This window comes from Cebidichthys violaceus, unplaced genomic scaffold (genome assembly GCF_023349555.1).
Source record: "Cebidichthys violaceus isolate CVI_PGR_0920_01 unplaced genomic scaffold, fCebVio1.0.p SCAF_16, whole genome shotgun sequence".
NCBI lineage: Eukaryota > Metazoa > Chordata > Actinopteri > Perciformes > Stichaeidae > Cebidichthys > Cebidichthys violaceus.
The window spans coordinates 8,795,327-8,813,746 of record NW_027176329.1 but is presented as its reverse complement, the minus strand read 5'-3'; the positions used below and the strand labels follow the sequence as shown (position 1 = coordinate 8,813,746).

The following is an 18,420-nucleotide window of genomic DNA, read 5'->3' as shown; positions in this document are numbered from 1 at the left end:
TTAGCCGAAGCGACCGAAGCCGGAAGTATAAGGGAGGCATCCTCTTGGCCTGCATGGGTCTTGTCTGTGCTATCTTTTTTCTCGGCTCCCGTTTTGTGTGTTGGGGGGATGGGGCCGTGCCGAGGATGAGAGACTCCAAATATTTACCACTTGGCTAACTAAATATCTTTATTTCCTAACCGAGCTTCATCCCTCGCTCTTGTACATATACATACGTTTACGATCACGCATGAGTTAAGGTGGAATTTGGCCAAATCAAAGTGGAGTATTCTGTACGTCCACGACACGCTTAAAAAAAGTCGACAAAATGTATTCCTCTGCTGGAGGTAAGTGGAGCAGCTAACATTAGCATCGTGATGCTAAGTGATGCGGCTAGCTAAAATGAACACACTATTTGTAGCAAATTTAGCTGATACATCCATATTGCTGACACACGTACTCGACTCTTTTTATATTTAGCTAACTAGTTATTATGAATCTTAACCAAATGCTTTGATCACACGTCGTCCCTTTCTTAAGTAGAGGCATTAGTAGTAGAGGCTAGCTTAAGCTAGCGTGCAACAACAAGAAGCTGCTGTTAGCATACTTAGCTTCAATGCTAACGTTACCTCGTTTACCCAACTTGTTGTCGGTAGTTGCTCAATGTGATATGTTGTGGGATCGACTGGCGAGTGTTTTCTCAATGAGCCACACGAGTGTAAACACAGCGATCGTTGTTACGAGTGTCTCACAATTGAACTCTTAAGTACAGAAGATAAAGCGATGTGTAGCGGCCGACCATGCTATCTAATCTCATCACCAATCTTAGCAATGCTTAGCTAACAGTATCCAACTTTAATTTAGTTATGTTGCATCGTTTTTGATCCCGAAGCCGTCAGATCGCTCTGTCAATGTAACACGCAATTTATTGACATTGAACATATTAAGTAAAAAAAAGAGTAAACATAAATTAGGCATATGAAGTTTGACTGAGGGTTTGTACAATTACAGTGTACCGCAAGGGTTTACTCTTATTTGGAAATTAGACAATTACGTTAGAATACTGTAGCATGTGATAACTTTTTCTCTCTGTCAGTGGCTTTTTATCCCAAGTTACAAAACCGCACAAACAACAGCAACACTATATTGTATTTCTCTTTTAAATTTAGTCATGATTTAATAGTTTGTCTTCCTTGCTGCTGGAGGTATCTCTTGTTTTCTTTGTACTAAATATGAATTGGCAAGTTTGATAGAGTCATTTCCAGGAGAAATCATTTCCAGCAGTTGCGGGTAGCTTCAGTAGAGTTGGGAGGAATCGAGTAGGCTGGCAATCTGTTTGCATATTGATAAGAGTTTTAAGTGATAAGAGAGCAAGACATTCTGAATTCAAGCCTTTGCGATGGAAATGTTCAAGTAAAGATGTGTTGATGCCACTTCATAAATTATTTTTGCTAACTTGTAAAGCAGTAAACCTATATTTCTATCATGTGTTAAGCGACTCAAATGCATGTTTTTCATCTCTTTACGCGTTTAAGTACAGTGTGCATCAGATCAAATGGGTTTTTGAACATTCACAACGTTATTTTATGTCTTCTGTAGCCACCGAGATGCAGGAGGGACCCCGTTCCTCTGGGTCGACCGGCTCTGGTAAGCTTTTCCTATTTTAAGCCTGATAGTGGTCCCAACATTGGTCCAGTTTAAGGGGCAACATCTTGTATTTTTACACCATTCAAGCATGCAGTGTGTACTCATTTGAAGTACAATTAAACCTTCTGGCTGACTATATAAATGGTACACTTCCAAAGAAGACAATGTCGTTCTAGATAGTCAATTTCCTCTAAATGCACCATCATTTTGTGCTGTCAATGGCAATAGACTTTCCCACTCTAAAGGTTGTTCTATTAAAGCCACCATACAGTATGTTATTATGTTTTATGGGTGTTATTCTGTTTGAATGAACAGAGCTGGAGCACAAAGATAAGGCGCTGAGGGGAGATGAGAGTGGGTCTCACTCTAATATCTGAAGTTGCAGATATGAAGCTTCTAGTTTCAGCCCGTCTGCCTGTGATGAAAGCTTAGTGTAGCTTCTCCAGGATAATACCCCAAAAAATGGACGACACCTTTTTTTTTTTTTTTTTAACGTATCTGACTGGTTCAGATTTGGAGCCGGGAAGGTCCAAATATTCACTTAACACATTGGAGACTTGATTCTGTAACTGCGTGCTCACTTCTTCCCCTCCAGATATTCAGAAGCTTAATTTCCGATCAATAACTTTGACAACTGTAATTTTTCTTTCATTAAATGGCAGACGAACTTCAAGACTGCCCAGCAAACGGTATGTTTGTCCAACAAGATGTAGGAAGGGTTCATGATGAGGTCTCACTAGAACAGAGCACTGATGCGGCTGCCATGAAATGAAAATTCATGGCAGCTATATGGGTTTGGACCCAGTTGCTTGCTGAGTACACTGTCTTTTTATTTATGTGCACACATTACATTTATGTTGTTGAAGCATACTAATTGGGCCATTAAGATCTTGGGAAGTGTATGATGTTCGTGTAATGTGATCCTTATTTTGCAATTTGCCACTTTCCTACATTTGACCCCCCTGTTTTAGACCCGCCATCCTCCCCAGTGCCAGAATATGTGTTCAAGCCACCGTCACGGCCGGACTTTGGCACCATGGGCAGGACAATCAAGCTCCAGGCCAACTTCTTCGAGATGGAAATCCCCAAACTGGAGGTCTACCATTATGACATCGACATCAAGCCTGAGAAATGCCCCAGGAGGGTCAACCGGTATGTATATGTGTGTATACTTCATTCGCAGCCCCCGGCACATGGCAGATCCGTTCCGGGAATGTCATTTATTTGTTTCATTTCTCAGTGAAATAGTGGAGCACATGGTCCAGCACTTTAAAACACAGATCTTTGGTGATCGAAAGCCAGTGTACGACGGGAGGAAGAATCTCTACACTGCCATGCCCTTGCCCATAGGCAGAGACAAAGTATGTACACTTCAGGACAACCTGCCACAAAAACAATCTCACAATAAAATAATATTAACATATCACAGCAGTGCCTCTGTCTTTATCTGTTCTTTCCCATCTGCCACACAGGTGGAGCTCGAGGTAACCATCCCTGGTGAAGGCAAAGACCGCAGCTTCAAAGTATCAATCAAGTGGGTGTCCTGCGTGAGCCTGCAAGCACTGCATGAGGCTCTAGCAGGGCGGCTACCCAGCGTCCCCTTTGAGACCGTCCAAGCCTTGGATGTGGTCATGAGACATTTGCCCTCTATGAGGTGGGTTCTTTTATTATCCAACATTGGTTGATGTCTGGATGATTGAGTGTCCTGCCTGTTGTTGTCAAATGACCACAGTGGATGTTTTAGACTCGCAATACGAGTAATATCCAGTGTTTTATTGAAATAAACAGAAACCAAATTCATTTACCAACCCGATGAAGGCAATCTAGCCAAATGTAATAAACAAAGCGTGATAGAAAAATGTTGTACGACCTGTTTTTCACTTATTTGATTTTATGAGCATACTTCCAGGCTGAGATTGGTTTTAGTATGGTGTAACAATCAACTTGTAGAGACTTGAAGCTTACCTCTTTTTTAAATGTTTGTTCTGTTGACTCAGATGTTAATGGGGTTTCACGGCTGACTCCTCTGTTACAGGTACACGCCGGTGGGCCGCTCTTTCTTCACGCCTTCAGAGGGATGTTCAAACCCCCTCGGTGGCGGCAGAGAGGTGTGGTTCGGCTTCCACCAGTCTGTCAGGCCTTCCCTTTGGAAGATGATGCTCAACATCGATGGTAACTTTTCCTACTGATTGTACATCGTTGTGTCAAGTTAAGTCGTGTCTATGAACCTCGCTTCTGTGTGCTTGTTCTGTTTCCCAGTTTCTGCCACTGCGTTCTACAAAGCCCAGCCTGTAATCGAGTTCATGTGTGAGGTCTTGGATTTCAAAAGCATTGAAGAACAACAGAAGCCCTTAACAGACTCCCAACGAGTGAAATTTACAAAGGAAATCAAAGGTAAGAAAAGTTCAGGGGCTCACTCGGTAGTAGCTATTAAAGTCTTTGTTTGTCAATTAGATTGTTTTATTTTGGGTTATGTCTTGGGAAGATTTGATTCTGATCTCAATCTTCAGTTTAAAGTCGTAGAAGACCTTTTATTCTAAAGTCTGAAGTTTTATTACTTCAACAATTTAAACATTTGTCACTTTTTGTCCTTTTCTCCACTGTGAGGAGATACGTATTTAAAAAAAATATATATTAATCTGTTTTCCTTCATCTCCACTTTCCAGGCCTGAAAGTGGAGATCACTCACTGTGGGCAGATGAAGAGGAAGTACAGAGTGTGCAACGTGACCAGAAGACCAGCCAGCCACCAGACGTAAGACAGCCATTGTTTCTTATCTTTGTTCCCATTATATCATTGTTAATATTACATAAGATGCAGTCAATACAAACGGGCATGGAACGTAATGCACACATAGATAGGACAGCATAATAGTATAATACACTACAAATGATAATATAGACGGACTGTAAAGTTCAGTCAGTGTGTATTTTTGTTGTATTTTTCTTCCTCTTAACTTTGCTGTGTATGTGCTTCCCCTCAGCTTCCCCCTGCAGCAGGAGAACGGCCAAACTATTGAATGCACAGTAGCACAGTACTTCAAAGACAAGTACAAGCTGATCCTGAGATACCCCCACCTCCCGTGTCTACAGGTGGGGCAGGAGCAGAAGCACACCTACCTACCTCTCGAGGTAAGCGTCTCTAACCTCCTCTGCTTTTTGAAAAGTTACCCGACTCACTACTGATTTCCCCTCTAAACCTGTTTTTCTTCACTCGTGTCCTCTCCAGGTGTGTAACATAGTGGCAGGACAGCGCTGCATCAAAAAGCTGACAGACAATCAGACCTCCACTATGATCCGGGCCACAGCCCGGTCGGCACCGGACCGTCAGGACGAGATTAGTAAATTGGTAAGTCGTCGTGAGCTACAGTTGTGCTCATGAGTTTACGTAACCTGGCAGAATTTGTAAGATGCGTACCGTTATTTATAGAAAGCATGCGTGATCAGGCAAAACCCATTTCTTTTATTTTTTTATAGGATTCAAATGAAACTATATGCATTCATCTTGCCATCAATTTAGACTAAATTCCCTGTGCCACCGTAGCTCAAAAACTCCCAAAACATCAGCGATCCACCTCCATGCGTCACAGTAGGGATGGTGTACTTTTTGTCAGAAGCCTTGTTGACTCTTCTCCAAACATAGCGTTTATGGTTATGACCATAAAGTTCAATTTTGGTCTCATCGTTCCAAACGTTTTGAGGCTTGTGTAGGTGTTTGTAAGCAGGCTGCTTTGTGGTGGCTTTTCTTCTGGCAACCCGACTGTGCAGCCTATTTTTGTTGGTCTACATGGCCGTGGCTTGGTATCAACAGAATTACAAATTCCCCACTCCTTTATCAGAGTTTGAACACTACTGATTTGCATTTTCAAATATTTGAATATCTTTTTATATCCATTTCTTGATTTGTAAAGTTAAACTTCCTTTTCTGGCAGGTCCTCTAATAGTTCTTTTGCTTTCTCCGTGGTTCAGTGTCCAGCAAAGTCAGTGCAGCCCTGGATGAATTGTACAGGCGTCTCTCAAGAGCAAAGAGACTCATTGACTGTTTACACACGGACACTAATTACTTTTAAACAAGTCACAGGTGTGAAAACGTGCCCCTAATAGCCATTATGACCTGTGTGTATCAAGCCAAACGTACAACGCTATGTAAACCTTTGATCAGGACTATTTGGGTGATTTCAGTTATTATGATTTTAAAAGAGCGCACACACACAATTATGTGATAATAAATGGCTTCACGTGACCACTATACCAGATATCCAGATGACATTCACATTTAATTCAACTGCTGGTTTATTTTGTTTTTTCCAGATGAGAAGTGCCAACTTCAACACTGACCCTTACGTCCGTGAGTTTGGAGTGATGGTGAGGGATGAGATGACAGAAGTGAATGGCCGTGTCCTACAAGCACCTTCCATTCTGTACGGAGGCAGGGTATGTTGATCGCATGTGTTGATAATGGCCTTTTACTTTTTGTGCATATATCTGGTAATAAGTTTAGTTTGAATGTCTTCATCTTGTGTCCAGTGACGAGCACTAATAATGCTGCTGTCGTTACGATTCACAGAACAAAGCAATAGCCACACCAATCCAGGGCGTGTGGGACATGAGGAACAAGCAGTTCCACACTGGCATTGAGATCAAAGTGTGGGCCATCGCCTGCTTCGCACCACAGAGGCAGTGTACTGAACTGCTGCTCAAGTGAGTGAGATGCATGAAGTGCACGTATTTCATGTCATTGTGTGCGTTTGGTGGCTGGCAGCCCATGATTAAAAGGGCTGGTGGTAAAAAGTTGTAAGCATATTGCAGGGCCTGCATAGGTTGCGCTTTGTACCCAAGTGATACTGAACTGCTAAAAGTACAAGTTGTTCTTACTACGATGTTTGTCTGTCACTTTCCATTATTGTTTCGTGCGACCTCAACCGCTAAACTTCACTGAACTGTAAATAATCAAGTTCCTCACCTGTTCCAGAGCATTCACCGATCAGCTGAGGAAGATTTCCAGGGATGCAGGGATGCCCATCCAGGGTCAGCCGTGCTTCTGTAAGTACGCCCAGGGAGCGGACAGCGTGGAGCCCATGTTCAGGCACCTCAAGTACACCTACCAGGGCCTCCAGCTGGTGGTCGTCATCCTGCCGGGGAAGACGCCCGTCTACGGTGAGGGAGCCACTCTGGCAATCTGTTGTTGTGTCATTTAGTGCTGCATGATTCATATTCCTGCTGGAGAGATGAGACATCCAGGACATTGATATGTTAAGCCCAAGCAATCAATTTAAATGCAACAATTTCTTGTAGTCAAAATACAAGCTCATGTCCAACATTTGGTGGATCTGAAAAAGGAAATACAGACCTCTCTCTGATTCTTCCTACCCACTATGTCATTTAAACGTCAGTCGTAATTTAGTGAATTTCTGCATTTATATTACACTGAAGGTTCACCAGTGTGGTGGACCAAACCATTCTTCCCGTCCCAAATAGTTGTGATAGATCAGTATACCTGCACAAAACATTAATATTGTGCCTGATCATGTTTCATATTTTGATATTTCCTTATTGTTGCGATGTGTGTTGCAGCTGAGGTGAAACGCGTTGGGGACACGGTGCTTGGCATGGCCACGCAGTGTGTGCAGGTGAAGAATGTTCAAAAGACAACACCTCAGACGCTCTCCAACCTCTGTCTGAAGATCAACGTCAAGCTGGGCGGCGTCAACAACATCCTCCTCCCGCAGGGCAGGTCAGTGAAGATACTAATGACTATGTCCTGAAAAGAATATCTTTGAAATCTGTCAACTATTATCCGACTTTTGAAAATGCCTTTTCATGTGTGCTGAATTTCACCTGTCTACACTCTGCGTTCTTGTTCCAGGCCGTTGGTCTTCCAGCAGCCAGTGATCTTCCTTGGTGCAGATGTGACTCATCCTCCTGCAGGAGATGGAAAGAAGCCGTCCATTGCTGCTGTACGTAACCAACACGGTCACAAAAAAGTTCAATGTTCAAACCTCTCTGCAGCGCTTCAGCTTCTTTCAACTCACTGTTTTGGTTGATACTAAATATTTCCTTCTTTTTTCTTTAGGTCGTTGGTAGCATGGATGCCCATCCCAGCAGATACTGTGCCACGGTGCGGGTGCAGCAGCATCGGCAGGACATCATCCAGGACCTGGCCACCATGGTGAGGGAGCTGCTCATCCAATTCTACAAGTCCACTCGCTTCAAGCCCACCAGAATCATCTACTACCGCGACGGCATCTCTGAGGGCCAGTTCAACCAGGTGATACACATATCAGGGATGATGCAGAATAAACTATGAAATATCAGAAAATATAGACACGTTTGTTTAGTCAGTGGTAAATGTACGTAGCAGAGCTTAGTGTTGATGTTAATTCTGTGTTTGTGTCTGTGTCAATTTTGTACATGTTTACCCGGGTGGATTTTATCATCATCTATGCAACTTTTCATGTTATTAACTTTTGAGATGCAGGTCCTTCAGCACGAGCTGCTGGCGATCCGTGAGGCCTGCATAAAACTAGAGAAGGACTACCAGCCGGGTATCACCTTTGTGGTCGTGCAGAAGAGACACCACACAAGACTGTTCTGTATGGACAGAAATGAGAGGGTCAGTATTGTGTCATTGGTGGGAGTTTTGTAACCAACCTAACTATAAAAAAGAGAGAGAGCACACAAGTTTGAGACCCTTTTTTTTGGTACTTACTTTTAAAAGGGAACCAGCAGTAGACAAAGATGTTTTGACTTGCACAGATGGCACCAAGCCAGCTGCCACAGGTGTTTATGTTCTCTCTCACGCTATGTTCCTATATTGGGGACATTAGGTAATCCGAAGTAATTTGGTGACGCTAGCACGACACTAGCATTTAAATCCCTACTGAGAAATGGCATTCTCCTATGTGGAAATACCTGTTGTTGTGCATAGGTCAACATTTAATGTCGTGACTTTGCTTTGTACAATATTAAGTTTGTTATTCTAACCTGTGAGGAAACCGTCCGAGCTCACTGATGCATCTTTGTGTGGATTGTTGCAGGTTGGGAAGAGTGGCAACATTCCTGCAGGCACCACAGTGGACACCAAAATCACTCACCCGTCAGAATTTGACTTCTACCTTTGCAGTCACGCTGGCATCCAGGTAAGAACTCAATGAGCTTCAACTGTAGTTGAACTGAAAAGGAAGTGCCTGTGAAGTATTTTAGAAAAGGGGCAGATTTAATTTGGTTCTCACTATGCATGAAAAACAAACGGGCAGTGTTTGCAACACCTGTTATCCGTGTTCACTCCTTGCAGGGTACCAGCAGGCCGTCTCATTACCATGTGCTCTGGGACGACAACCACTTCACTTCAGATGAACTGCAAGTCCTCACTTATCAGCTGTGCCACACCTATGTGCGCTGCACCCGCTCAGTTTCCATCCCAGCACCAGCTTACTACGCCCATTTGGTGGCCTTCCGGGCTCGCTATCACTTGGTGGACAAAGAGCACGACAGGTAAGGGCTGTATTCTGGTAAATCCAACCTACGGAAAGGTTCATGAAAGCACTTTTTACACTTCCATAATCGTAACGTTCTGCCGTTTCAGTGCCGAGGGCAGTCACACATCAGGCCAGAGTAACGGGCGTGACCAACAGGCCTTGGCCAAGGCCGTTCAGATCCACCAGGACACGCTGCGCACCATGTACTTTGCCTGAGAGCACACAACTACAGGTTGGCGTGGGTGAGACCCCACTGGTGGAACACACTACCCCCTCGCTGTCTCACTGTCAGCTGTAGATAGCGTCACAGTGGTTTCACAAAGTGATCTCCCTACCTAACAGGCCTGTCAGTTACCCATATGTCTACAATTGTACTTCAGCCCCCGACCCAAACAAAGCCAGCTATTAGACTGTAAGAACCCCTATTAATTGGGGTTTTGCGCTGGAAGAGGTTTTACTTACATGTTGTGTGCATTAGTGTCCGTTTGTATTTGTCATGGGGGAATATGTTGCAAAGAATGAAAGGAAAAGGAAAAGTTTAGAAGAAGTTTCTGAACTAGTAGGCAGTGTCATTATACATTAGGGTGGTTTATAATTAAGAAGAAACCAATTACCCTCCTTCTCCTGTTTGCATTGTGTATAAGGCTCTGGGTGCTTGAAGGGAGAAGGATCAAATTCATCAAAAGATAAGGGGGCCTGTTCACTGTTTATATGCCTAAAGATTTGCTCCTCCGACAAACATTATTTATCAGCCAATCAAAGCAAAGTGCACTGACCAGAATGGGTACTTCAATCAGGACAAAAGTACTTAGTTTATTGAGGGTTGTGTGTGTGATCTTTCACATAGGGCACTATGTGATGAAAAGTGCCATTTGAGACCACCTTTCTGTTGTCATTTCTGTGTGAAACTATGAATTAGACCCACATCTGCTGGGTTTTTCAGTATTTGTCCTTGATGACCATTTTATGCCAAATCTGGTGACAATTTACGAAAAGGATTCTTTGCATCAGATTTGTTATCAACCCTTGAACCAACACTTAGTTTATTCTAGATGAGGGCTGTTAGTGTTCAGATAGAGATTTAAAGAACAGCAATTGTGTCCTCCTGCCTCTTGTGTTAGTCTGAACTGAACTAGTTCCACCAGTAACTCTATTCCCATGCCGAGACGTAGTGTATTGGGACCGGTTCCCAACAAGGACTTCATTCTAGTGTAGTCTGAGCCGTGTTGATGAGACGCATGATTTAGAAATCAACATAGACGGGAACTTGATGAAATCCTTTCTTTTTTCTTTTTCTTTTTTTTTTTTTCCTTCCTGTTTTATAGTCTAATTTAATTTCAATCAGTTTTGTAATGAATTATGCATGTAGCTGACTCATGTTTTTTAGACATTTGTGATAATAGTTTATTTCTTCCTTTTTTACACATTAACCCTTCTATGTTTTAATGTATATAGCAGCAGGATAGTGTTTTCTGCAGTGTCTTTGTCGGGGCGGGATATTTGTGTGGCGTCTCGATATCAAGGCATTCGGTACAGTGGAGTAACAGCTGCACCATTTCAGAGTTTAACTGATTGAAATTCCCTAAAAAACACACAACAACAAGGGTTTGCTTCTTGAATTGGGAGCAGTCGTCGCACAAAAGCTTGGGTTTTATGCAAATGACTTTTTGTGAGTCTTTATACTATATAGTAATGTTGGTAATGAGGTATATTTTGAATAAGCTTTCAGTGGAGGCTGCTGAAAATATTATTATAGATTTTTTTTTTTTTTTAATGTCTGGCCCACACGTAGTCTAAATTAACACTGTCTATTTGTATACAGATTTTAAATGCAAATATTATCTTGCCTTCTAAGACCTTCCGGTCTTACTAATAATTCTAGACATTTCCTAACACCCACCTAAGTTTTACTAAGTTAAGCTAGCGAATGTTCATATAGTCTTGATTGGAGGCGAGTAGTCTATATTTTCTAACTATGCATCATTTTTAACCAAGAGATTTAGCAGTGGGGTATTTCACATGAATTAGGGTCATTTATAGAGGTAGATAATCAGGTTTTTTTATTTTATTTTAAGCATGTTGCATTTAGTAGCGTTTCTTAGTGCTTATCAGCATCTTCATGCCTTTCTAACAGGATGAAGTATTTGTGGTCGTTTGTAACATTGTAGATTTTATAGCCTGAGTATTTGGTGTATCCTTTGTAACACAGTCTTTCTTAGCCAAACAAGATTACAAACTTTTACATGATTAATGTTCAAGAGACATGGAAGCACAAACGGCCATCTTGATCCTAGGTGCTAGAAGTTTTCACTGTAAGCCACCTTAAATCCTCACTGGACTGGTCAACGAGGCTTTTGAACTTGTACGCTAAAAAGATGCTTCATCGGTTTGAGGATCTTTTCTCTCCCTTCGACGGCCTCTCTGTGTTACTCTTTTTACTCATTACCTGTAAAGCAACTAGAAATCCGACTGACTGTGTTTGTGGGGCATTCTGAAAATCACGTACTTGATATTTACTGTTATGATGTCAATATTGTTCTTATCGGTGCTGGTCTCACAACATGTAAATTTTGGATGCACTTTTGATAGCAGAACGTTGGTATGACTTCTATAGACGTGTGTTCCTCATTTGAAACAGGAGGCTCGGCCATATTGCGTGACACCGGTGTAATTGTGTGGAAATGGCCGTGTGTTCTACCTCTTGTTACCTGTTCAAGTGTTATGGTAACATCACACTGCTGGCCATTTCTGTATAATTACCCCTGCTATCTATCTAATTGGCATTGTTTGAGTCTTGCATTGACATTAGAGGTTTTAAACGTTTGGTGTGCATGATGGTAAACGCGCTTTCTCCGTTTATGTAGTTTTGTGATATTTCATTTCATAGTTTACTCAATCTGATGAGAGAGAATGTGGGGTTTCTTTCTTTCTTTCTTTTAGGGGTTTTGAGCGTTGAGCTGTATGACCAAATTCCTGCAGTGTGTTTGTATTCGCACACAGCTTTCCCTTCTTTCTTTCCTTTTATTCTATGCACCAGTGGAATGAGACTTTCTTTTTTGGACACCTTGATTTTCCACATGAGCAGTATAACAACAAATGCAAAGCCCACATTAGCTATGATCATTGCATATCCTTCAGTTGGAGAAATTGTAAATGTACCCGAGTGGTGCCGTTAGTCAGACTGTTAAAGTTGCTTGCAAACTAAAAACAATACGCAGAGAACTGCCTCTTCAGCCTGAAAAAAGTCCAGCATGTATAAAAAGCCATGTTTTTAAGGTATGTGATTTGCTAAAATTCACCTAATTTGTAGCATCAGGCCACATCTGAAATAGGTGATCTTCTGTTGTGTTTTATGGAGACTGATGGAGGTGGAGCCCTGTTGTTGGGTCTGTGTTTGGAAACGTGAATGTCATTTTGTGTAGAAAGTGAATGGGTGTCCTAAATGATGGTGTGCTGAAATTCAGAAAAATCGGGTTGTCTTTTTGGTCTTTGTACTTGTTGTTACTGCTCCTTCCGTGTTTGACATTACCTATACCAGCACCTTAACATAGCGGATCAGAACGGCATCGCTTTTCCTGGAGATAAAACTCAAAACATTTGACAATGTTGTTTTTGCACTAAACAAGTATAGACTTTTGTAGCTGCTGCAGCATTAAGAGTATTTATCAGATGGCAGACTGGCAGCTTCTTTTCTTTTTTTCAACTTAGAAAGGAGTTGACAACAGTGGCTTTTCAAAAAAATACAAGAGGCAGCGCCAACAGGCTTGAGAGCCTCAGCGTGTGCACTTTGCCATTCAGAAAGCAAGAGGGATTCTACCGAGCTAACCAGCGTTCAGCGTGTCGTCTTTGAGAAATATGCCTTTTTAAATGTAAACAACGGAGTGAAATTTAGTTGCGTTGGTGGGTTGCCTTTGTACAGTGATGTTGGAGAAAGGTGCTTTATGCAAAACAAAGTGACAGGTGTTGAAAAGAGCTGATAAGCTATGAACAGTAAGGTTTCCGTAGAGGCGTGGATGCCAAAGTGCCGTGTGAGGATGAAGGTTTGACGGTCACAGTCCTTGTTCAAGACTGCAGAGGAAAATACTGCTAAAAGCAAGGCCTGTTTATGTGTCAGACACCACCTGAGACTATACATATCAAGATTCAGAAGAGGCTTTTCCTTTTTTACATGAACCTGCTTGATCATGATGAGCTAAATCAAGACTATGTATGGAACAAATACATGAACACACCAGCCTGGATGAATGTGGCGCTACTTTCCAAGTTTAATGGTGCCCGAGGTGCTTAAGTCAGGCATTCAAAATGCCTGCAGTGGTGACCCTCATGACATTACTTCACCTCAGTTTGGCTGTTTTTCCGTATCTTTGAATGTCCAAAACTAGGTCGAGGCAGGTTGTAGAATTGTCTGGTATGTAAACTAAATGGCATATCATCATAAGATAATTTAAGTGTTCAGTTTATTTTATTCTCTCAAAACCGTTTTGTTTTGCAAGTATCTTTTAAATGTTGGGTTAAAAGAGGCTGAGATAAAAATTACTCCAAGCTTTACTTACTTTCACTTTTGAATGGTGTTGTGGAATAAAATAAGGCCTGACTTCCAATGAAGCAACAACCTATACATCAGTTTATTCCAAACCCTAACCCTGTATAGTAACGTTTCTCCTCTTTGCCTCTCATCCGTCTCTTGTAGAGAAACTATTGCTGACATAAAGAAACCTCTTGTAGAGTAGAACCTATTTTCCTAGCTCCAAATAATAACAATGAATGTACTTAGAGCCTGCGTGGTTTGTAATATTGTTAAGGCTATCCATCCAGTACATTTATACTATATATATATATATGTTTGCTTCTTGTGTACAGCCTTTTGTTATATTTCTCTTATTTATAGGCTTTTAATAATTGCAGAAAGTATTATGTTATCGTCTTTTAATATTTCATTGATTTTAGATATCACCCACATCCCAGCTGATATCATTTGGATTAACAGGAGGTATAAAAGTCTACAGTTGAGATCTCTCGCGATGTTTGCTACTGTAGTTTTACGAGACAAACGTTATACACTGTTGCATAGAGTGGTCATCTTTTCTGTTTCTGGCGTCATGCTTGTTTGAGTTGCTGTAACATAAGAGGTGTGTGTGTGTGTGTGTGTGTGTGTGTGTGTGTGTGTGTGTGTGTGTGTGTGTGTGTGTGTGTGTGTGTGTGTGTGTGTGTGTGTGTGTGTGTGTGTGTGTGTGTGTGTGTGTGTGTGTGTGTGTATATATATATGATGGTTGCTTTGGTGTGTGATCTTTGTTTGCCGTTAGAGTTTTGGCTTCTGCTTAAGCCCTCTGGTCTGATATTCCTGTCCTGTAGAATCCTCCCAGAGTTCAGCTCACTAACTCATTAGCGCAGGGACACTTGAAAGCGACGAAGCTGAGGTTTTTGTTTTGAGTGTTGCTTGTGTTCCTTACCTTTTTGGTGATTGTATTACTACACGGATGTTTTTTTTTTTCCCAGATTTTAGAAAGCACAGTCTGAGATTGGCTTCAGCGAGCATATTTCTCCTCTTCCTAGATCACTTTGTCCTTGACAGACAGTCGTTATCATGCCAACGTCCACCCGATTACCTGGAGCCATGTGACATTTGTGTTGCGTCAGCAAAGGTCTTTCCAGTTACAGTTTAGCTACAAGTCTAAAATATTGAGCACAAATTCAAATGGGGTACTGGCAGACCTGAGGAAAGAACCGTTATTCCTTAATGTCCACCGGATGCAGCTACATCGCATTTAGGTTGTCACGTCTGGTCTTAGTTTTGGTTTCAAGAAGAGTCTTGAAGCTCCTGCTAGCAGTCCTGTAGCAGCCACATTTCTAGTAAAGTTACTTCGCCAGTGATCCCCGACCTTTACTCTAGTGCCACTAGCAGGTGAAGGTTTCGCTTCTCCCGTTAAATGTACTCAATGGATTGGAACATTTTGTGTTAAACATTCGTTTCCAAACGATGAATCCTAATGATTTCGGTGAGCCCCTAACTTTTCATCTTGTGCCACCGTCGGGTCAAAATTTTAGTTTGTCCAATACTTTGGTTTATGAGCAAATACTTGCAAAACGAATGACTTTCCCATGAGCCTCAGCTGTACTATCACAGAGCGGCCAACATGGCTGTAGTTCATGTTTCAGTAACATATTGAAAAGACGTTTGCAGCTCATGTATGATCAATGTGGTAACAAATCCATAAAACGGATAGGAAGGCATGCTGTGTACAGTAATCTGTCAGTTGTCAATGTGTGACGAGCATCAGTAAATACAGGTATGTATGTACATTCACCTGTGAAGTTCAAGCTTCAGGATAGCAGAGAAATCTGGCGTGAACGAGAATAGGAACCTATAATCACTGGCAGCCAGAATGCGTTCCAGCTGTTTCCGGTGTATATTTGAGGTTATCCACAGGGCTGCAGTAAATCTGACCTAACAGAGTAGAACCGTTACCAAGCTTCACCTCTCCAGACCAGTGCCATCCATCCGATCTACATGTCTCCAACCATGCAAGAATCATGGGTATTTGTGTATTTTCAAAGCATTTCTAGTCTTCACAATGAACTTGGCTTTTTATTTACCAACTTGGAAAAAAAAAAAAAACTACCTCAGAGCAGTGTCAGGTGCTAGCTAATATTAGCCCTCATTTATAATAATGGTATCAAAATCAAAAAATTATGACCAAACCAATACAAGCCAATATTGTATGAGAGCACTGTTCTTTTCTTTGACCTTATTAAATGGAAAACCAAGTAATCATGTACGACTGGTTGGTTGCTTTAGTTGGTTACATTTTGGGGGACCAAATATTTGTAATTGGGAGTCTCATTGTCTCATGTGAGACCTTCATTTTTATTTTTTTCAAAAGATAGCTACCAAACCAACCGAGGACATATTCGGTGATGTAAACTGTAATCATGACATCATCATAAAGTAATTACTATTCACGATGACAATGTGTTGATATTCCAGCAGAAATGTTGGTGATATTGAGGAATGTTTGTTGTGGCGGTGAAGATCTGTTGGAAAGATGTATGTACAGCAATAATGTTGTTGGGTGTGGGCTGTGGATCGTTGGTAATTTAGGTTGTCTTTACATCAGTCTGTCATCTGTGCGCAGGTCAAGGCAACAACGCTCAAACATTTTCAACTTTTAGTTTGCAAAAACAATACTTTGCAAATGGGTAGATTCATTTGTCTCAATATTTGGAAGCCGCTTTTTTTTTTGTTTTGTTTTTTTTCCCTGTTTTCTTTTTACCGGAATGTTGAAATGTTAAAGGTGTCATACTGGATAGAGCCACTCCACGTGATCAAATGCCTACATTTCTCTGCCGTGTTAACCCAGTACTGCAATAAAATCAGGGTGGATGTCTCTGTTGCCTACTCAGTTAATTTCCGCTGCTCCTACGATTAGCCAGACTCGACGGCATTTTTTGTTAAGGGTATAAAAATGTAGTTTTTTGCATGCAACAATTAACAAAGGGAATATACACATTTGAACATGCTTTGCAAGGTAACAGAACATTGTAAACTTCAGCGAAAAAGGTACATATGAGGCTTTGTGGCAATTAACTAAAGCTTGTTGTAATTTAGTCTGAACTGAAAACATCCAGTGTGTTTGTAGTCGTTTTATGTGTGCCTTTTGTCGGATCTCTCTCTTCTTCATCTGCCCCAACATTGGGTTTGTGAGTCTTTTCAACATAAAAAAGGTTTGACAAAATCTGCTGCGCCACACATACAAATAATTTCCATTTTTTGATTATCATGCAACCTTGCGTGTAGATGCTGCATAGAACGGATCAGTATTTGTGTTTTGCACTTTCAAAGCAGTCTCAAAAAGAAATCGCCCGCTTGAGGTTGGGCAGAAAGTAAAAAGAAATAAATAACTGACGAGGTATTTTATGCTATCAATAGGAATTCTAAGGAATAATATGACTTTGAAGAGCTTTTCTAAAAAAGGTTGATATATCTATATATATTCATGAAGTACCTCATAAGCCTGATATATGCTGCATTGACTTTTTTTTTTTTTTTTCCCGTAGTGTACTTCATATTGTCCAATACATTTTCATTTTTTAATTTTCCCCTTTTGGGAGGTTTGAATGTCACTACAGGCTGTGCACACGCCACAACCAGTAAATCTGATCTGTCGTAACAAAAGGAGTACGTTACACTTTGTGGCCAAATGATGTCATTTATGCAAATCTCATCAGAATATTTCTCACTTGTAGCCACATCATATTTCTGTGCTCTTGTCTTTTTTTGTTTTATATTGTAGGTGTAGCCAAAAACAATAGTTGACGAAGAGTTTGACGCTCACGAGGCTCTGTGGTTTAACACGACTGTTGACTCAGGTATTGTCGTGAAAGGGCTCTATCTGCTTACTGTGTCCCTTATCCCCTGCACCGCTGTCTTAAAATAGCCTTAGATCTACACGTGAGGTTCCTATTTGGCCTTAAAGTTGGAACAAATTATGCACTTCAATTTCACAGACTTGACAGAGAGCTTGATTCCCATTCAGACAACTTTTTTGCGTCTCATTGCCGCGTTATCTACCTCCTATGAATGTAGGGGCTGTCCTGGAGTTGTCGTCAACTCATTTAAGGAAAACAGACAATCATCTGTAGTTTGTTGAAAAAAATAAATAAAATATATTCCTCTATTCATTCATACATAAAACTGATTCCAGGACACTCCAATTTTCTTTGTTTTTTCCCTCCTTTTTGGCCATTTTCATTTTATACATTGTACTTTTTTTCCCCTTGTAAGCCATGATGGAGAAGCAAAGTGACCAAAGTCTCTTGGCAGCCCTGCACAGCCGTGTGAACTCAAACCTCCCTTCATTTGTGTCATTTTGAGCTGTTTAGTTTTTTCTTTCTTTCTCTCTTTTCCCTTATTTAAACCACGACATGCCAAAACTGAATTTGCTGTCATTCCTGTTCTGGTGAGGGTCTTTATGTTGCTGATTTAAATTGTTCACATCCACTGCTAAGCTCCTCGTTTCTTGTTGTTGTAAAAGGTGTAAGCTTTGATTTCTATTTTACATTTCCTTATTTTTGTTAACAATAATGCTTACAGAACACAAGATATGCTGTAAACCCTGTTAGGACATAATGTGAATACGTATCACTTAATATAGTTCACTCTTTGGCTTGACTGTAAGTTGCATTAATTAATAAAACATGTTTTAAGTTTTCCTGTGACTTTTCTGTTTCATAATTTGATGTTTGATTGAACTTGTTTGCACAATACCAGAATCATGAAACTGACAGGTAAATGGAATTCAACCATTACTCATTTTGTT

The 18,420-nt window shown here is 41.1% G+C and overlaps 1 protein-coding gene across 3 annotated transcripts; it reads left to right on the top strand.

Annotated features, from left to right (window-relative positions):
* Positions 1–105: 105 nt before the first annotated feature.
* On the top strand, positions 106–18,312 carry ago2 (argonaute RISC catalytic component 2). Of its 3 annotated transcripts, XM_068711043.1 has the most exons (21): positions 106–326; positions 1,579–1,626; positions 2,289–2,315; positions 2,598–2,778; positions 2,867–2,987; positions 3,099–3,280; positions 3,662–3,798; positions 3,886–4,020; positions 4,293–4,380; positions 4,610–4,757; positions 4,855–4,974; positions 5,937–6,059; positions 6,193–6,326; positions 6,598–6,782; positions 7,200–7,359; positions 7,492–7,582; positions 7,699–7,893; positions 8,104–8,238; positions 8,663–8,764; positions 8,920–9,119; positions 9,211–18,312. In XM_068711043.1, the coding sequence occupies exons 1-21, from the start codon at positions 308–310 to the stop codon at positions 9,317–9,319; spliced, it is 2,640 nt and encodes an 879-aa protein (XP_068567144.1). In that variant the 5' UTR covers positions 106–307; the 3' UTR covers positions 9,320–18,312. The 3 variants fall into 3 exon arrangements, with proteins under 3 accessions (XP_068567144.1, XP_068567146.1, XP_068567145.1); XM_068711045.1 differs by lacking the exon at positions 2,289–2,315; XM_068711044.1 differs by lacking the exon at positions 2,289–2,315 and having other exon boundaries at positions 8,098–8,238.
* Positions 18,313–18,420: the final 108 nt, after the last annotated feature.